This window comes from Cydia strobilella, chromosome Z (assembly GCF_947568885.1).
Source record: "Cydia strobilella chromosome Z, ilCydStro3.1, whole genome shotgun sequence".
Taxonomy (NCBI): Eukaryota; Metazoa; Arthropoda; class Insecta; order Lepidoptera; family Tortricidae; genus Cydia; species Cydia strobilella.
This window is the reverse complement of record NC_086068.1, coordinates 9,847,000-9,869,368: the sequence shown is the minus strand read 5'-3', so window position 1 is coordinate 9,869,368 and position 22,369 is coordinate 9,847,000. Positions and strand designations below refer to the sequence as shown.

Sequence of the window (22,369 nt, the reverse complement as noted above, 5' to 3'; positions counted from 1 at the left end):
CGTCTGACCCAGCTTTAAAATATTTTCTGCGCAAATCTATCGCCTCTGATCTGCGAGCGCATGCCAGGTGAAGTAAATCGTCCGAAGTACTTTAAACTGAGATGACGGGTTAGAGAGGGCTTTCTTCATATCGTCAAGCAAGACTTTGTCTTTTGATAACACCTTCTGTACTTCTTCCCCCAACGCCTTACGTTGTCTTAGGATGCCGAGGGTAATAGTACCCAACACATCGTCCATTCTTAACAGCGCAGCTAACTAGCGGGGAGTTGACTTTTAAACCGCTGAATACCGGGCTTGCCTTTAACCGCTTCTCTACCTCCTTATATTTGATCTTATTCCAGGATTTGGAACCTAACTTTTGGCAAGCCAATCCTTCGGCTTTAATCTCTGCCGTCGGCTCGGGAACAGGGGGCTGCTTCTCTCTAACTTCTGGTAGTAAAAACCCCTCCTGAGAAACTAGATCCGGTGGGCACCAGGACTCCTCCGTACGGTCGGTTTCTGCTTCGGATGGAGCCCCCGAGAAAGCATCTATATCGTCCTTTGACTCGTTATACCGATTTATTTATTTATTCGTATGGCATTATAATTTATGAGTCGTTCTTCAGTTATGTTTATTAATTTACAAATTAATACCGATGTTGGTCGCCATTTTAAAAAGGTGGAGCCAATTCATCTCTCTTTTCCAGTCTGTGCAAGAGCTCCACGGATATACCTTCGACTTTTTCCTCCAAGAGGTCTATCGCCTTTTGTGACTGACTGCGCTGCGCTGGCTGTGAGAAGCCGAGCTCGATTCCCCCGAGTCCGACTCCGTCCGTCTTAAGATTTTAAAGGCCTCTTTCCGACTTAGGAACGTAGGCTTTAATTCTGTTAACGCCTTATTAAACAGCTCTGTATTCGCGGCGGAACCTCTTATCATATTAGCTAAGGCTGGAGGTCCCATTATGGGTGCCCGCGTAAAAGGCCATTGGAGCATTCTTATCCCGAAAAGTTTTCTCGGATACGTGTGTCGTAGATGGAAAAAAGGTCTTCATCGCCTCTACCGTTGGGAGCGCGAAGCGTAATTTGTTTAAAATTGGTAGATCAACTTCGCCCACAGCTTCCATTGTTGACTTCACCACTGTCCACGCAGTCCAGCCATCAGGGTAATTCTCCTGCACTAAGAGCTTCAAATTATCCAGCACGGAGTCATCTTCTGGCGTCGCTGCATGCTCGTCCAACAGCTCCCCTAGCGCCACCAAGTCACCAGCTTCCGCCATCTGAAAGCATGTGTTTAAATCACCCATTAGCCAAGCCAAAGCAAATCACCACACCTTGAGCCAGCGGCATATTTGACATGTGCAAACAGTCTGCATTTTTAACATAAGATTGTTAGTTTATGTGGCTGTAGTACTTGTACATCACTAAAAACTTAAAATTTGAAGTTAGATCTTAAAACAAACTATGCCTTCAGGCGACAGTCGGGAGCTACTCCGAGCCTTGTGGTTGCGGGTGTGGGGTCGAATCGAGCCATGCGGCTGCGACTGCGGCTCGATTCGAGCCTCACAGCTGCGGCTGCGGCCGAAAATTTGAGCCGTACGGCTGCGGCTGACGAGCCAAGTTCTGCTGCGGCTGCGGCTGACGAGCCGAGTTCTGCTGCGGCTGCGGTTGACGAGCCCAAGTCTACCGCCACTGCGGCTGGTGAGTCATCAACAGTCGTTGGGACGACTCACAACTCGTGTATTGCCCCAAATCGGGCTGGTGCTCAGAACAATATAGTTGACGCGTCGCTCGCTAGCCGGCCGGCGCCCCTCCCCCGCGCGTCCCGCGCCTGGCGCGTGGCCGCGCCGCGTTCGCAGACTCGATTAGGTGTTAGCTGCTCAGCACAATTACATGAATTGGTAAGACAGGTAATCTCCGAAAGGTCAAGCCGAATACACAGACCTTAAATAGCGATTTTAATGGCTCAGGTGGTTCCAAAATCGGATCTAATCGAATTTTGCCAGCAGAACAGCACATTCCATTAGCCTCGCCATTCCGTTTTAAATGCTTGCAAAATGGGCACATTTCCGTCATCCGACCGATGTGTGCCATCTGCGTATTTAATAAGTGAATTGTACGTCAACCCAGAACCCTCCTTCGGATCCCAAGAAACTTCTTCGGGCTCGTATACTACAGAATCGTCGGACATCCCCGACAGCCTGTAAACAACATGGCGCACACGGTCTGCTTCGAGCTGTGGGCAGATTGCGACGACCGTAAATCGCCAATACGTTCACGCTCTTGTGAACTGTGAGCCATCGCGTCTAAACGTGCTTCGCTGTATCTTTCTAGAACTGACTGTACCCGAAGTGCCCGTTTTGCGTCGGTTTCAGATTAGCGAGAAAGACTGTGGCGTTCACGGTCTGTAGCTAACCGCCACTCGCGTTCTTCGTCAAGTTCCTGAGGGCTTACCGCGAATCACGTTCGACGTGCTGCCACGGAGCCACCGCGCCGCAGACGTGGCTAGAGCGCCACTGAGTCTCTCGCTGTGGTCTTCCTCAGACTCCTGAGACCGGTTCCCCATGTAGCCTCAATGCGTTGCGAGACTTTCGCGAAAGATTCGATTTTTTTCGGGAAGGCGTGATAACGCGTAAAAAATGCGAGTCCCATATCGTTTGACATTTACTCCGCAAACGACAGAGCAAAATGTTTTTTTTAACTATACCCACCTTCGTGGCCATTATTAAGTGTTAGAAGGAGGCTATATACGAATGAATATGGATGCGATATAATTATGATTACGTATTATTCATGACGGAGAACATTAATAATTTTAAATAATTATGCAATTATAGGTACCTACGCGTGTTGATATGTGTGTTGATTTTACCGCTACGTAACTATATAAACTCATTTTTAGGGTTCCGTACCCAAAGGGTAAAAACGGGACCCTATTACTAAGAATCCGCTGTCCGTCTGTCCGTCTGTCCGTTCGTCTGTCACCAGGCTGTATCTCATGAACCGTGATAGCTAGACAGTTGAAATTTTCATAGATGATGTATTTCTATTGCCGCTATAACAACAAATACTAAAAACAGAATAATATAAATATTTAAATGGGGCTCCCATACAACAAACGTGATTTTTTTGCTGTTTTTTCCGTAATGGTACGGAACCCTACGTGCGCGAGTCCGACTCGCACTTGGCCGGTTTTTAGTTTACTTGATTACTTAATGTTTACTCAGTTCCTCAAAAGATGGCATTGTGCAATTAATTAATTATCGTTTAATTTTGTTGTATTATCTTATCAACAAACCAACACAATTATTCAATTAAATTTGTTGATATGCATAGCCCCTCTTCTAAACTTAGATTGAATTTCGCAACATCCTTCCTTATTCGGTATATTAAATCGGTGGCTTATTATTCATGTCACAACGTATTAATTTCAGCGCCATGCTGTTAGTTTAGCAGGGTACTCGACAGTCTTAGCACATTTGAAAAAAGTTTGCCCCTCTTTCCCAAGAGTCCCCGGCAAGTCCGGCCGAATTTCAGGCCCAGAGATGTTAAAAATAGGTAATGTATTTAATTAAAAAATGCAAATACTTTATTAAAAATGAAAATAAATAAAAATACAAAAAAAAATTTCACTAAAAGGTACTTATTTGAAATTCAAAATGCAAAATAGGTATTTTCAAAATACTTTTATTCAAATAAAATACCTTACTCTGTAAAGGTAATAATTAAAGTTAAAGGAACTTAAAAAACCTTAAATCTTTGCAGGCTTTAATGATGTCTTCAGTACCACTAATTGGTCAAACAGGCTATCTTTAATATTCCTTCCTACGGTGTAGCCGGCGGTACCACTACCAGTACTGTTTCTATGGAGATCCTTGTTGCGACAAATCGCATGCGATTCTTCTAGATTGCGGCATTTGATCGACCGATCGATTGTATTAGTTGCACCTAATAATAATTTATATGTTCTACACATTTTTCGGCATCGCATAAAATTTCTGCGGCTGCAGCATTTGTTTGCAAACGCTTCCGAAGGTATTGTCAATGTCACATCACAGTTAGAGTTGTCATCACAGAGAAAGATAGAAAAACAGAATTACTTTTCTTTCGAACGCGTCGAATGGACACACGCGCCCGGTTCCGGTACCATCCGTTTTACCTTAAAAAGTTTCAAAAAGCATTTTGTATTTTAAAGTTTTTCAAGATGCAAAATACGTGTACTTTTTAGTATTTGAAATAAAATACAAAATAGTTTTCGATAAAAGTCTTTAAAATACAAATTAAAAATAGGTATTTTGTATTTAGTCTTTGTATTTCAAATGCATTTATTTCAAATAATTAAGGAGTTTCGTTCTCATTTTAAAACTAATGTACGTGTTGGATTGTAATCAACATCATCAAACATCAAATAATCAAACACTTATTCAGCAAATAGGCCACAGGGTCACTTTTACATGTCAATATTTACAAGCAATAAAAGTAACCAAAAATATGGAATCAATAAAATATTAGATACTTTGATAGAGATGTATCCAGTCTAAATGTCAAATTATACAAAAATAAACTAATAAAAAATATACAAACAACAGAAAAGTACTAAAATTGTTTAGAGATGTAAAAGTCTAGGTGTCAGAGATAAAATAGTTAAATGTGATGTATATTTTTATTTGTAATTTAATGTGTGTTTACTAATATTAGCATATTAAGATTAATTTAATTGTATTACTAACAAATTATATGGGCATTTCCCTGAAATAAAATAATTGAATTTGAATATATGTATAAAAAAAAACTATCATCAAATTATCCTTAGAGGTGTAAAGGGTCTGCAAGACTTAAATTGTTATATAAGTAATAAAAAGACAAGAAATTAAATGAAGTGTCTCAAGTTAATGCCACTCAAAAGTAAAGTTACATAGGTACTTATAACGTAACATGAAGCCCGTGTAAACTTAAACAGACCGGTCTCCACAAACAGCACCCGTTCACGAGTATGACGCGTAACATCTCAGCCATCGTCTCCCTCAAACTTCATTCGGGAGTGGCGACCCGATCAACGACGCCCCCGTAAGCAAAAACAGCATGACATGTTCAAGGCTGTATTAATATTAGGTATATAAAGTAAATTAATTCTGTGAGATACAACATTTGTGAAACTTTGCACATACAATGAAACGAGGTATATCTAGGTCTGTAATTAGTTTATATAGCTCCAAAATCAGCAGATATGACCGGTCGAGCATAAGCAAGACTCATTTAGGAATTCGTATTCCTGTTCCCGTTCGTACCAAGGCATATTTAGTGATTTTAGCCATAAAAATGCTAAAAAAATGCACGAAAATGAGGTGTACAATTTCACAGACTAAATCTATCAATTTTACATTTTTGCGACTAAAATCGATACCGGGCTCTTAAAGGTGACAGTGCCGACCTAGTCGAAATTTTCTATGAAAACTGAAAAATCATCAAATCATAGCGATCTCTAAACACAAAATTATAGTGCGCTAAATTTTGCATAGAGACATTTGAGATCTAATCGAGTAGAAAAACCCTTGTGGGAGAAGTATGAAAAAAAAAAATGTTTTTGCCACCCTAATGTATAGGTAACAAACCTTAATCACAAACGTCATGCCGAGTCAAAAAATGTTCAAAAATATTTCTTTTATTTTAGAGAGGTGATAAATCTTGCCATTGTCGAAATGAAAGCGACCGGAGTTATATCGAAGCTGTGGCGTAAATGGGTTCTCGAGACCAGAAAATCGGACTGTGACGAAGGAAAGGACGAGGTAAGAGGGTATAATTAATCGAGTTATTCGATTAATTGATCAGTAAAAGGCTACTTGCGTTAAGTAACACCATTGGCGTAAAGTAAAAGTATGTCAACTCAAAGACTTTATTTAATTGTTTACTATTTTAATACTACTCACATATTGATATATGTCACTTATATGATATGAACAATAAGCAGATTTTATATAAACATGAGAATAAGACTCATTATTGGCACTGTAAACTGTAATCATAATTCAGTGTAACGTATACCAAGCAGGCTGCAGTGAGAGGGAAGAGTAATTCAATTAGTCACTTCAGAGTGGTTTATCGATATTCATCGCGGTAGCATTGATATACAGTTCCGATTAAGCTTTTACATTCAACAACCTGTTAATTTTCTGCCGTTGGTACGAGAATGTTTACGAGTTGCTAGCTGCGCTGAACATTTCCAGCGTTCAAGTTTGTCATTTAACGGTGCTGGACGCAGTGATTCAGCTTTGAATGAGATTCGTTATAAATACTAATACATTTAACGAGTTTGAATTTGCTCAGTAAAACATAATATTTTGTTACTTTATTATTATACGTATCGTAGTTATTATCGTATCGTGCTCAATAAAATCACTTTTACACAATGATGGACGAACTTATATAATTTTAGAGGTTGAACATCTCGGTTTTACAGGAAACGAGTATTACGGAAATGACGCTTAGTCAAGTAGCCGGCATATTCTACGTGCTGGTGGGCGGTCTGGCGCTGGCGCTGGGCGTGGCGCTGCTGGAGTTCTGCCAGCACGGGCGCGCGGAGGCAGCGCGCGCCAACGTGTCGCTGCGCGCCGCGCTGTCCGCCAAGGCGCGCCTCGCCTCGCGCGCCGATCACAAGCCCTCGCATGCCCACACGCACGCCTCCAGGCAGATGCAGCGCGAGCATGATCGACTTGGGTGGAATGGCGCAGCTTTCGCAGGGGTTAGTATTTTTTAAACTGACACTATCTAGTAAAAAAATATTAAAACAGGAAGTTCTATCCAAGAGCAAATCACGGTGACATTTCGAAATAGCTTTAGCTCTAAATAATTCTTAAGTTATTTAGAAAGAGTTGGATAGGTAACGTCGATACATATATTTACGCTAATATCTAATAGCATTTTAATTGCGGCCTCTATATTTATGGTCATAAGAGTAAATAAATAAAATTACTGCATGTCAAGTGTATACTGTCTTTAACAAGGCTGTGTCTATCATGATGTTTGTGTTACTATATAATATTTTTACTGTCCCTCGTTTTCAACACTGACATGGGTCGATACGTCCGTGCATTATACATATGTGATGCATACACCTAGATATTTTTTCTAGCAGGAACAACATTTGCTTAGTGCTTGCCACAATAAAAATATCAACAATCCTGTTATCGATAAGTACATACTACTTCAACGACAAGACATACATACAACCACAGACTTATATCGGCTACCTACCTAGACGCCGCGTGCCACCGATCTTTTACAAATTGAACGTAATCCGTACAATTTTGATTCAATTTATTTTTATAATTTGCAATGAATAGTTCTTTATTATAGAGCAGCCTACATGAAACTTTCAGGGTGTATTGTCTTTTGTTTATCTTGATCGTAGTACAAAATTTGGAATATCGCACGCAGACGTATCTGCATGTTTAAAAATAGATTTTATAAAAAAGTGTTACAAAAATAATTAATGCAGGGGAAGTTTATCAAGTCAATGTTCTGTGTCTACTACAAAAACATTCTACTGAAGTCACGTTTTATTTGTTCATAGTTGGGCATGTTCGCTGACGTAGGTACAAATCACTGTACTTGCGGCTTGTACTTCATTATAAGTCTGTGAGGAAAACATGCAGTATAGCTATTTAAATATTTACATGTCATCCAATTCATCGAAGTAATGATAAAGAGGCAAAATCGTAATACATATTTCATTTAATTCATTACCAACGTAAAACGTTCATCAAACTTTTTATATTCATAGACGTTATTCATTAAAAAAGTAAATAATTATTGACATTCAATGTGACGTTTATTGACATTGCAAGGCAAATACACAACACTGAACACAAGACTGAATACGAAAAAATGCCACCCAGAAAAACGTCCTGAGAAGAGAGGATCACCTCGTTTATTGTAAATATACCAGAAATCGGATTTCGTGGTTCAACATTATTTTGCACCAAATGCGAAGTAAACATCGTCCCAAAGAAACATAACATCACATGTCACATTATAGGCCAGGAAATAAATGCCCAAAAAAGGTATAGAGGAAAATGCTTGGAACACAATTTTTGACTTCGTAGCTTTGTTTGGACTAGTTAGATCATCAAAAGTCTGGGGGGAGAGGGGGGTTTGGAGGTTCCATTTTTCGGTTTTTCGATGATATCTCGGAAACTATGCGTCTGAGCGACTTGGCCACTTATACAAAATGAAAAGAGATTTAATTTGTTACAAGTTTTATTCAGTCATGTTTTTCGATATCTTGTATAGTTTTTGAAATATCCGCTCTTGAAGGTTTATTTAGGGCTCTCATTTTTATCTTGATTATCTACATCAGTAAAGCTGCTAGGCCGGGTTTGGTAACGTTTTCGTATAAATCGGGGGTGCTGAATTCATTTATGGTATCAACATTGACACCTTTCCGAAGTAAAAAGTTTAAAGTTTATATATTTTTACTTCGGAAAGGTATCAATGTTGATACCATAAATGAATTTAGCACCCCCGATTTATACGAAAACGTTACCAAACCCGGCCTAGCAGCTTTAATGATGTAGATAATCAAGATAAAAATCAGAGCCCTAAATAAACCTTCAAGAGCGGATATTTCAAAAACTATACAAGATATCGAAAAACATGACTGAATAAAACTTGTAACAAATTAAATCTCTTTTCATTTTGTATAAGTGGCCAAGTCGCTCAGACGCATAGTTTCCGAGATATCATCGAAAAACCGAAAAATGGAACCTCCAAACCCCCCTCTCCCCCCAGACTTTTGATAATCTAACTAGTCCAAACAAAGCTACGAAGTCAAAAATTGTGTTCCAAGCATTTTCCTCTATACCTTTTCTGGGCATTTATTTCCTGGCCTATAATGTGACATGTGATGTTATGTTTCTTTGGGACGATGTTTACTTCGCATTTGGTGCAAAATAATGTTGAACCACGAAATCCGATTTCTGGTATATTTACAATAAACGAGGTGATCCTCTCTTCTCAGGACGTTTTTCTGGGTGGCATTTTTTCGTATTCAGTCTTGTGTTCAGTGTTGTGTATTTGCCTTGCAATGTCAATAAACGTCACATTGAATGTCAATAATTATTTACTTTTTTAATGAATAACGTCTATGAATATAAAAAGTTTGATGAACGTTTTACGTTGGTAATGAATTAAATGAAATATGTATTACGATTTTGCCTCTTTATCATTACTTCGATGAATTGGATGACATGTAAATATTTAAATAGCTATACTGCATGTTTTCCTCACAGACTTATAATGAAGTACAAGCCGCAAGTACAGTGATTTGTACCTACGTCAGCGAACATGCCCAACTATAAACAAATAAAACGTGACTTCAGTAGAATGTTTTTGTAGTAGACACAGAACATTGACTTGATAAACTTCCCCTGCATTAATTTTTTTTGTAACACTTCGGAAAGGTGTCAATGTTGATACCATAAATGAATTCAGCACCCCCGATTTATACGAAAACGTTACCAAACCCGGCCTAGCAGCTTTACTGATGTAGATAATCAAGATAAAAATGAGAGCCCTAAATAAACCTTCAAGAGCGGATATTTCAAAAACTATACAAGATAGCAAAAAAAATTACCTAATAATACTTGTAACAAATTAAATCACTTTTCATTTTGTATAAGTGGCCATGGCGCTCAGACTTATAGTTTCCGAGATATAATCGAAAAACCGAAAATGTAACGTTCAAACCCCCCTCTCCCCCTCAGCACCAGGGTTACGGTCGAGGACTTTTCATATGTTCATCTCCTAACTAGTCCAAACAAAGCTACGAAGTTAAAAATTGTGTTCCTAGCATTTCCCTCTATACCTTCTTATTGCTTGGCCTATTAACACAGACAAGCATAAGAATATTCAGGAAGAGAAAAAACTATTAATATGGACCTAACGAAATTTATAATCAACTGCAATGTGCCATGGTACCAATTAGACAACCCCAATTTTCGAACATTTATTCAAAACTGTATCACAGGAAAATATTCAAATCGAACACTGCCCACTGGAAGTTACATACGGCTACAATTTCTTCCGGAAGTGTACGAAGAAGAAATGGAGAACATTCGCTCTGAAATTAATAGTCAATATATATACGTAACAGTAGACGAGACTACTGACGGGAATGGTAAGAAAATCGCGAACCTCATCGTTGGCTCGCTTCACCAGGATAAACAAAGTCTGTGTCATATGTCAGTAAATGTTCGAAAGAAACAAATAACAACACAATTACAAATTTGGTTCTAGAGTCTCTTCAAAATCTGTACAAAAACACTGAAGGTAATTACTTGGACAACGTTTTGTTACTACTGACTGATGGAGTACCTTATATGGTTAAAGCAGGTAAAAATCTGGAACATCATCTTCCTAATATGACCCACGTTACGTGTTTAAACCACGGCCTAAATAGAGTTGCAGAGAAAGTAAGAACTCTTTTTCCCAATGTTGATTTCAGTCATTAAAAAAGTATTTTTGAAGGCACCAAATAGAATAAATACTTTTAAGATGATGTTGCCAAATGTTCCTCTGCCGCTTGAGCTTACGATCATAAGATGGGGTACATGGCTTGAAGCCGCAGAATATTATTCAAAATATTTGAGTGACATAAAACGAGTCATAACACTATGAAACACTATGTAACTTCAAACGATTATCCTTAAAATGTATTCAACAGACATAATATTGTTTTTACATATTGTTCTACATACCTATTGTTTTTAGTATTGTTTTTACATAACTGCAAGTTTTCTGGCACTATTTATTAACACACCTTTAATTGTTATTAACGATTGAAATCGATAATTCATATAGATTCTTTCAAATTAAATGGTTTAATGTTTAGGTTTACATAAATTTAATTAAGGAAACTGTAAGTCTACAATATTACTAACTACCCTTGTACCTAATGTTACATATACGAGACTGTTTGTTTCTTAATAAATAAAATAAAAATAAAATACATTTCGAGAAACAGACGCTGCGTCCATACGTGAGGCAAAAAGAGAAATCAATAAAGCAAATAATTTAATAATATTTTTTTCCCATTGACATTGTATTTGTAACTTGTTGTAAATTTGTACTAGTATTACCTATAATATCAATGTTTTCAATTAGGTTAGACATAAGCATGCGTTTATTTGATAACCGCACGAGACAATATGTACACCTGCATAGTGGGTAAAACATAGAGATCTAACGTATATTTATGTATCTACCATCTTACATGTAAATTATAATCGTTTACTTCGAGTATCATGTAATAAATCCTTTTTGATAGTTTTATTACTGGCTGTAAAACTGCGTAGAAGTTAAATAACAAATGATTTATTTCTGTCACTACACTCATTACCAATAAGCAGATTATATGTATAAAAACTTACATAGAATATTACTTACAATAAAAATACGCCCAAAATGTGTAAAAATTTGTTAACCTATTTAAGTAAAAGAGAAAGAGGGTCATTAATCCATCAGTGCAATACTGTTAATAATAAAAAAACTAAGATACACCTACACTGTAACCATATAAGGTACAGAGACACAAACACAGATTTGCTATGGGACCAAAAATGGGTTTGGGATAAACTACATGTTGTGTCATTCTGCGTCAATTTGAAAGACAATTTCGGTGTGTGTGTATCATGGAGTGACTTATTAGAGAATTAATACAGTGACACGAAGAAAGAAAGTTACGAAATTATTTCTAAATTGTTTTCTGAAGTACGTAAAATATAATTAAATTGATAGTTTTGTTATTATTATATATTTCTAACGCACCCCATTACCCTATATTTGACTTTGTATTACCTCTATGACATTGAAGTGGTACTTATCGATAACAGGACTGTCAATGTTTTTATTTTGTCAATCACTTACAAGAAATCGTTCGTGCTTGAAAATATCTAGGTATGATGCACAATCTTACAGAGCTATCCATTTCTGACGTCACGTAGACGTGACATAGTTAATTGGACGGCGCAATACATGTAATGCACGGACAGTAAAAGTGTTAAGTTAATCGTATCTTATTCTTATTCTGTTTAGTCCAATGACTTTCTTCTGGGAAGGGACATATTGAGACATGTCCATCGGAAAATATATTAGAAGTTCGTAACAGTGTAATGTAAGTTACTTATTGGTACCCCGTGGATTGATGACCTTTGCATCAAAAAACGTTCCTGGATTCTCATGATTATGACTTGTTTTTGTTGATAATGCTATTGTGACAGTGTATCCTAAAACAACTCACGCATGTTATTGTTCCATTGTTATCCATGGTCCTGTAGGTTTTTAGTCAATTACTATGTTTGCAATTGGTATGTTTGCTAAACTTTCTAGTAAGTAAGTAAGTATGTTAAAAATATTTGATGTTTGTTACCTTTTCTAAAATGCACTCCATACCAACGCACAAACAGAAACAAATCAACAAACATTCACGTCACAATTAATTTTTTCATATTTATTTTCCTTCCATTTACCAAATTTGAATTGACCGAGTGACTTTAGCACTTGTTTTGCTTTATGTGGAGTCTTCAACATAGCATTCGGCGATGGCGTGCTATCGCCACCCGCCATGACGTACGTTTTAAGGATTTGCCACACTGGATGCGTTCTGTGGGCAGCGGTCAGGCAAACCCGCATTATGTATAAACAGGTTCACTAATTTATCGCCGAAAATTGTATTGCCGATTATCTGTTCCCAACCAACTTTCGCATAATTTCATTTCGCGGAATGGTCATGTGCTAACTTATCAAAAGATTTTGTTTTACTTCCTAACCTCACAGTTACCAACTGTACGTTTGGTCTGTTATATAAAGTCACTTTTAAAAAGTTAGTTGTCAAAGTGAATCATCGGCGAAATGATGGCTGACAAGTCAAATTCGGCTAAAAGAAGTTCGGCGAAAAGGCAGGATACCGTATGAACAACATTGACAGCAACCTTTGAAGTTGAAGTTTGACCTGCCCGCTGCCCGCAGAACGCATCCAGTGTGGCAAATCCTTTAATGTTAAGACGTCGGCTCCCGAATCGGCTATTAATATCGCCGACGTTCTGCGAAAACTATGTCCAGTGTAAGCATCTGCATCAGCTAGATTTAAATATTTCGCAATTTCTTTTGGCATGGCCCCAAATTTGTTGATTTTTGGAAGTTTTGGAAAAAGCGGTTGTTCCTTTTCTTGAACGGTCACATCATAAAATGGTCCGTGCGTCGTAAAAGAACGAGGAATCCTGTTTTTGGTATTTTTTTAATTTTTACTAGTAGCATTTCACCATGGGCTTCTACGTTATTTATAGCTACTTATAGCTATATCTATTTAAATAATATTAATTTTCGGCGTCTATACCCGTAATGTCAAATATTAACGCAACCTGCAAACAAATCAAAACAAATTTTGCAGTTTCACTTCATTAGTTAGTTTTTGATTTGTTCCCTAAGTGGAAAGTTTCACTTCATTTGTTGCAAAGGTACTAACTGACTATCGGGAGCTTTGTTTTAAAACTTCTCTCTCTTTCGGTTTTCGACCAATGTATCCTTCCGATCGCCTTTTCAAAAATGCCGTCAGGTGTAAACTGTATGTACCTACGTACGAATATCAATATAATTTTTTATCATCTGCGGATTTTCACATCGAACAAATGCACCAAAGCGAGCTAGGTTCATCGAAGTAAGCTAAAAACCCGTTTTCCGAGAAACAAACAGCGTTTCTGCTGATTTTCCATTGAAAAAAAAGTATATTATAGGCTTATTGCTGTGTCTAGGACTGAGGCTGGGGCCTGGGGCCTGGTTACATGCACTTCCCTCTCCACACATCGCTGCTTATCTAAAATAACGTAGTATTTAAAAAAAACGTATGTTTTCAGAAGAGCGGTTGAAAAATAAACAAAATGTATCATGCTATAACTTTTATTGTAATAAACAAAAATCAGAAATTATTTCTGTTACCTTCTTGTTTAAAAAAAAAATAGTAAAAATAACAAAAACTATACTTACTTCAAAATTAAAAATATTAGAGTTAGACGATACTTAGCATTGTGACGTGCAATTTTTAAGGAATGATCAAGTTTTTTTGAGCAATATTGACAGAACATAAAATAGTTCAACAAAATGGTTTCTTCTTATATCTAATATGGGCATATTCGTCTTTAACAATAAATGTAACATAAGTTTATCACTAACACCGTAGTATTACTATTCATAAATATAAAAAAGAATGTTTTCTACTATCAACTTTAATTAATTTTCAGTACATGCGTAATACGAATGAATCTCTTTTATCACGAATCTAATAATGTACTCTGTTCTACTTAGTGCCCACATAAAAACAGACATTAACTAGAAATACTTAATAAGAGCAACTATTATTTAAAACGTAATGAGTATCAAAACATATCAATCATAATGGTATAATTATTGTATTACACTCAGTCTTATACGAGTAAGCTTTCATAAAGGTGCCCACAAAAAACTGCGTCTTACTGATCCAGTATGATGGCCCATCGTGTACAGGCTAGGAGGATATAACCAAACGGAGTCGCCACGTCTGTAATTTGCTGTACAAAAAAGTCTGCCAATTTTTGCGGGGGAGGGGAACGTCAAATGTATACGTAACGTCAAAATAGCCATGTCAGATAAACGTCAGTTCATACATTGTGTATGACCATTGGCCGACTATTTTCGACAGAGGGGAACACCTGTTAATGGCTACTCCGTCAGTTATATCGTCCTACTTAGTGTAGAGGAGTCATTATACGAGAAGGAGTATTCGTTGTGTCGTCATGTTTCACTTGGATTATTTTAAAATGTGATAGCTTCACTACATCGTTGTCGGTATTTTTTGTATAATTCTTTCCCAATTCAGAAGCTATTTGTTTATTGTCAATGAAATCACTGTGAGACCTTTTCGTTACTTTATATGAGTCCAGTTTTCTTTGCAGTTCGAATAATATGAAAATATTTATCAGGTGAGTATATGGGACACGATTTTAAAGACTGTTTTATTGGTCTAATATAACGGAGTAAGCATTGTCATCCTCATTTTGCGTGTGCCCCTCTATCAAAAATTTGTGCGTTATGGAATGTATCCTAGTTATAAAAGTCTATACTGTTTGTAAAAAGCTGTTGATCTTCTAATAAAATAAAATGATTTTTACTTTTTATTTTCGTTAAAAAATTTTTTTTAAATAAATACCACTTTTACTGAAATCTCGCCACGAATCTCACAAAAATGTGATTGTTGACAAAAGTCAACTGGTGTTGCCACTTTTTTTTCTCTTAGTTCCATTTTGTTATTATGTCAAGCCATTTTCGTCAGTAGAAAAAAGCATCAAATTTAAAAAACGCATTTAACTGATTTGGAAGACCGAAGTGATCCTATAAGTGTTCCGTTTGTTTTCCAGTACTTCGCCGCGGGTACGCAGATCGCTCAGGACGACGCCGTACACGCCAGCTTCACGCACGTCTGATCCGCGGAGAAGGGCGGCGCTAACGTGCGCCGCTCCTCGCTCACCAAGCCCGCTAACGCCGTCGACCTGTATCAGTTATAAGCGCAACCGGCTCAGAGCCTACTCAACCAACGTGTCTCAAATATACGCAGCCAATTAACAGGGCTAAGCCTCACGCTGTAGTGTTGCCAATTAGGTCGAATCGAAGTTATGTTTAATGTGAGAGCTGTAAAATGGTGTTATCAAAACTGTGATATTCAACCTCACAATGCTAGCCCTGGATATAGCGTGTTAATACTGCCGCGTAGTGTGCGTTACTTTATACCTCGTTTTTTTAGCATTATAAAAAGAGTAAACAATCTTATTGTTTCTTTTTATTGATAAACGCTTTTAAAACATAGTAACTGTTACTTACTTATGAAAGCAAATAAATGTAAATCATCATATACCTAATTACCTATGCTATTTAAGTTACATATACGCAGTTTTTTTAAATTTGCGTATAAAAAAATTGCAAACAATAGCGTAATGCGACTCGTGACTAAGTCAAATAATAATTTGCGAACACCGATGCTACTGATACCAGTACAACTGACAATATAACGTACCGAACATATGTTACTTAAGGCGGTTCCCTGAGCCAGAAGGCGAAAAATCTCCTTATATGATCATGTTTTTCTAAGAGGCGTTGATGTTTGTAGACGTGGAAAAAATATATGTAGTTCTTGACTATATTATCTTTAACAACATAGCTTCCGATACACGAATTATGACACTTCGCTCGATACAATTAATTCCCAAAGTAACCTCTAACTCGGACTTTTAATCCTACTTTACTCGGTTATTTATTATTTGATACTATAAACAAAAAACAATCTTAACATAAATAGTAATTTCATAGCTTTAGAATTTAGATATTGTAAGGCAACGTTTTTAAAATAAATAAAAACCGACAAAACTCGATCATAATTGACACTTGGCGCGTATCTTCTTTCCGGTTCTTTCTTGCGAAATGTGACAAAGACAGCGGCAAACCGATGGAACGGCCTTAACTGAAAAATTAATTCTATCCCCCTTATTCAATTCATAAACGCGTTACAAGCTTAGTTAATTTACGGTGGTATCCCTTTCTTACAAATGCATAAGTTAAAATGTCGGATTAGGGTATATTCACTTTAACTTGTGTCAACTACAAAGAGATGTATCCATGTTAGTCTTACAAAATGTAGGAACTTTTTGTATGCCAAAATTATTTACCCTTGCTTCGTGACATTTTCAGTATCCACACACACACACTATCATCGATTCCTTTAAAGTGCTATTATTAATATTATTATGTATCCAACCAAGTTTCTGAATGAATGAACTCCTGCAAACTTCATTTAATATCTATCAATATGTTATGACAAATATAAAGTTTGTCAAAGGACTGTCTCATTTCAAACATAGACAGAGAGAATCATATTATCTTTGTCTTACACTAGTACTAGCACCCAAAAGAAAGGGATGAGTATAATTTTCCTGGTCGTTACTGACTGACAAATTGGTTTGACCAACTATAAGTAATATTTCAATATTCTAAAGAAATGTAACCTTTTTGAATAGTTTGCCAGATCACCAAAGAAGTATTATTTCTCCAATAACCTGAAATATATGTATGCAAGGATGTATGCAATGACAAGCAAATGACAAGTTTTCACTGCTTTTGTAAGTTGTTAGCATGGAGACTATATATAGGAGCCAAATCTCTATGTATGAAAAGTGTCCATCAAAAAACAGTAATTAGGCGGCGCCACCATACACCGAAATACTACCAAAAACAACCTACGTAATTTGGTCGGGTTATTTGTTGCCTTATATGGTTCATGTTATACTCATGTCCCAGAGCCTAACTAGCGCTACCGGAGAGATTAGGAACTATTATTTAAAGCTGAAAGCGGTCACTTTTGCAACAATTCTGCCATAAGAGATTGGCATCCTTTCTATACCATCCATAGTTGTCAGTGTCAGTCAGTCGTCAGAGCGATAATTTTAATCGTTCATAGGTCAAATCTTCTTTATAACAGATTACCTAGGCACATAGTCCAAGAGGGATACGTTTCTTTCAAATTAATTTATAATAGGTAACGATTACTTTATTTATATCGTTTTATAAGTTTATTCTTAGATGACAGAATGAAAAGGCAACGGAAAGCTTGCAAGCTTTCCATTGGGAAGTAAATATTTTACAAAATATATATATGAAGTACGAGTATTCGATTTGTTTGTATCAGTTAGATGCATTTATAAAGATCGAAATGTAGCTATGATGTTTAAGGAAATAATGAATAACAGTTTGTTCATGTCTTAATTTTTGTAGGAGTTTGTGTTAGATTTATCTACTGAATCTACTGTACAGTACAGAATCTACTGTAATGTGTATATACTTATTTGTTATATGGAAAAGAAAAAGGCGAGACTCGTAGCGAAAGGATACAGCCAAAAACACGGAGTTGATTATCATGATAGCTTTGCTCCGGTAGTTAGGTTAGATACCATACGATTGTTGACATCACTCGCAGTTGAACTCGATATGGAAATCCACCAAGTGGATATTAATACAGCCTACTTAAATGGCACATTGGACGAAGAAATAATGGTTATGGGCCCAGAATATATTTCGCAATCCCGTAATCTTTAAGTTCAAACTCGCTGGCCAGTTCCTTTTTGAACTTTTCTATGCAAACCTTATTTTGTGAGGCTATCAAGATATCGTCAACGTATACCGCAACAAAAAGTTTGGTGTTTTCGTCTATGTCTTCAAAATATAGGCACGGCTCATTTAACGATGGCCTCAATCCCATGCGCTGAAGCTGTTCGTCTAACCTGGCATTCCATTGACGTCCCGCCTGTTTCAACCCATATAATGACCTCTTAAGTTTGCAGACATTACCTCCCGCGCTGATATCGGTTAACATTTTCTTAGCCCGTTCATGTATGACGGAACCTTCTTCTTCTAACTCCAAGAGCTTCTGTAGACTCTCCTTAAGTAATTCGGGTATTTCCATATAAAATGGTATCTTATATCAATGTGCTTGCTTCGGGAATGAAACACTGGATCATTGGCTAGGCAAATTGCTCCTTGATTGTCCGCATTTAAGGTTACTTGTGCAAACTTACCTAATCCGATTTCAGTTAACAAGCTGTTCAGACACATCGCTTCCTTCATCGACGACGCTAGACTAACGTATAGGTATTCTGATTCACAAGTGCTCGTCGCGACACACTTCTGTTTCTGAGACTTCCACGACACACACGCACCACCTAATACAAAAGCATAACCAGAGTATGAACGCCTGTCCAACGCACAACCTCCCCAATCGGAGTCGGAATATCCCTCTAACGACTTACTCGAGACCATACTCCTTCGTCCCTTTTAAATATCGCAATACGCGTTTTGCAGCGACCCAAGCTTCTTTATGCGGAGATTCTACAAACTGTGCTAATTTTGAGACGGTATTTGAAATGTCAGGCCGGGTACCTACGGATAAATACATCAAACTTTCAATCAATTCCCGGTATGGATATCGCTCTTTTGATTTTACATCACGCTGTAACGGTTCAAATTTAAAGTTAACTTCCATTGGAGTCGATACAGATCCCTTACAATTCTCAAAACCAAATCTCTGTAAAAGGTTTTCAATATATTTTTGTTGTGACAACTTGATTTTGCCGTTGACATTTCTGTCAATACCCAATATATTGTTGATATAGCACACGTGACTCATGGTATAGTTATAATTTAGATTTTGCTAATTTCGGCAGCGGTCACATGTATGACGCCATTATTTGTCACTCAGGCACTATAGAGATTGTCTCCCAGCAGTTTTATGATCCTTTTTATATTGCTAATAACATACTAGAAACTTATGCGGATTATCCTGAAAATGACCAATTTAGATTTTTTCAACTTTCATGCATTTGTTCTAGCAAATACCTACATTTTGATGCATAGTTTTCACATTTTTGGTCTGATTTTGATTATTTTGATATCAGTGTATGACTTGAGACATCAGCTTTAATTGTAGTACATTGCTTTAACGTCCGACTTTTGGTTTGGTTGAAAAAGCCAAATAATCGTTTTTTTTTTTCAACATTTTGATTTATTTATACATTTTTCTTAAACTATTGTATATTTTGGTACATAGTGTATTAGTGAAATATATAATATTTTATTGGCTTTCGTTTAATATCCTACACGTGTATGTACAATGCATAGTTTGGGTGCAAAATGCAATATTCGCAACGAGGCGGGAGTCATTTTGATGACGTCATTCCGCTGAAGTAGATGGCTTGCGCCGCTGTCTCCCGGCAGTTTTGGAGACCCAGTATCATGCCCAACAGCATACTAAAATTTGGTAGCGGTTTCCGGATCTGAACTATATTCCCATAAGCCAGTGCACTATGATTCACGAAAGCTGGCACGAATGGAATGGACGAAACTTTCATTGTATGAGTGACACCTGTATCGGTATACAGTCAAAGCCACCATTTTATTGGTTAATGTGTACACACATAGATATTTTTATTCATTCCATTCGTGCCAACTCTTATGAATCGACCACAGGGAATAGTATTAAGGGACAAATTATTATTTGCCGGACGGCAAAAACCAAATGCCTACCCACTACCCAAGATGGTGCAATGTGAAACATGTTTAATATGCATTTTCCAATATTCTAAAAAATCTTATCTAAAGGGCTCTAACGGCGACAGGCGGTAACGACTTACGAATCCGCGTTTGTATTAGAGTAACGTCAATAAACACATAAGCTCTTGCCGTAAAGACCCTTTCCATGTGGATTATTACAATTACGATTTATTGAGTAAAGGATGAAACCACAAAATGTATTAACTCGAGGACTTGTTTCATTAAGTTAGCTATGTCTTGAACATGTTCTTGATTGAAATCATGGAGATGTACCTATACTGTTATTCCTCCCCAGGCATTATTTTTCAAGTGTTCCTTTGAGGAAACACACAAGATTCCATTGAGGAATAGGTATAAAAGTTATATTCACACAACACTTGTGCTCTTCTTATATTTTTTATCTGCACCAATGTAGTATTGACACATCCAACATGCAAGCAGCAGCTTTCTGCTGCTCTAGTTAGCGGCGTAGGATTATTCATGTTATTTCTTAAATCGATGGTCTTAGCAGACAATTCTATTGCTTAGTTTATTTTAGACAAATAACAATGGACATGCAGATTAAGTAATAGTATTATCATACAGAACGTTTCTTTAATTTAATAATTAAATACGTATTTTGCATGTTAATAGACATATCAATTTTTTTTTATTTAATTGGGTTTTGGATGTCGGAAATAGATGCCTCGACCTCACTGTCCAAGGCCCTAAATTACGCTGCCGCGGTAGGCCTAAGAAGTACTGGCTCACAGACCACGTGTGCGCTGGCTGGACGTCGAGATAGCGGACATGGAAGAGAACAATCTTACACCTGAGGATGCTGAAGACTGGGCAAAGTGGAGAAAATTGAGTAGGAAAGCGGACCCTGGCGCTAGGCCAGGAAAACGCCAGGTTGAAGAAGAAGAATTGAGTATGTTATCTATGTATCTAAGTATGTATTTATCTAAATAAGTAAATATGTATATCGTCGCCTAGTACGGCTAGTACCCATAGAACAACCTATGCTTACTTTGGGGCTAGGTCAATATCTGTGTAAGATTATCCCCAAATACGTTGACTTATCTGTCGCCAAGTCGAGCAAAACAAAGAGGCACGGCCGTACCATCCCTTTCTCGAAGCCATTCAGGCCATTTTCGACGTCCTGTAAATTTGTGCTGGCTAAAGCTAGAGCCCTGAATTTTCAGTGGCATATAGGGCATGATATGGCTTACATATATATTCCCAAGAACATTCAATTTGAACTTGTAGTTTAAGAATTATTGCACGTCAAAGTTCCCTACTTTTGTCACTGACACACTCACTCACCGATCATCATAAATCTAAGGTACTTCTAGCCAACCACCAAGCTTCAAATTTTAAACATAAGTAGTTTTTAGCTTAACAAGCTATAAAAACCCTAAAAATATCAGTCACGTTTTAAAAATTTTGGAATTAAGTAAGTTTGTAGTCCTATATATGAATATATGCTATTACAAAGTTACTTTTGCAGTTCCAACAAATAGTAGGTAAAGTATAGGTCTAAGATGAACGATGTGAGTATAAAGATGTGTATAGTATGAGTATGGTATGGCTATGAGTACGGTAAGAATATGAATATGGTATAGGTTCATACCATACATATGGCACTCATGTGTGGGATGGGGACTTGGTTATGGGTATGAGTATTGGATGAATATAAGTATAGCTTGATATGGCCACAAGTATTGTACAGGTATGAGTACGAGTAGTACGAGTATAGTGTGGGACGGGTATGAGTATGAGTATTGAGAAAAGTGGTAGCTGACGTACAAGAAGTACCTAGTACCCGAAAAGAAGGACTGCCTACAAAAAGAGATGAGATCCCATCAAAAACATTACATGTAAAAAGATGCCAGTCTCGCAACGCAATACTTCTACTACAAAAAAGTTTAGAGATGTAATGTGATACCAAGTCGGTTATTTTAGTCAGTGCCAGGGGGTGTTAAAACCGCATCAATATTAGATATTTTTAATTTTTAATACATATAATGACTTGGCAATCGCACATAATGCTTTACTCGTACCGTACTCCTAAATATGTGTAATGCTCAAGCTGCATGTTATGTTCAATTTGAATTATTTTTATAGTTGACGATGATCCTTATGTCATTATGCAGCCGTGCGATGGCCAAGTCATTATACGTATTAAAAATTAAAGATATCTAATATTGATCCGGTTTTAACACCCCCTGGCACT

At 37.1% G+C, this 22,369-nt stretch overlaps 1 protein-coding gene across 1 annotated transcript in view; it reads left to right on the top strand.

Moving 5' to 3' along the window:
- Positions 1-15,604, top strand: part of LOC134754474 (glutamate receptor 1) — a 127,245-nt gene extending 111,641 nt beyond the window's left edge. The window contains exons 16-18 of the mRNA XM_063690808.1: positions 5,648-5,762; positions 6,434-6,715; positions 15,420-15,604. Coding sequence (XP_063546878.1) covers positions 5,648-5,762; positions 6,434-6,715; positions 15,420-15,485 — 463 coding nt within the window. The 3' untranslated portion in view covers positions 15,486-15,604. The remainder of the gene's footprint in view (positions 1-5,647; positions 5,763-6,433; positions 6,716-15,419) is intronic.
- The last annotated feature ends 6,765 nt before the right edge of the window (positions 15,605-22,369 follow it).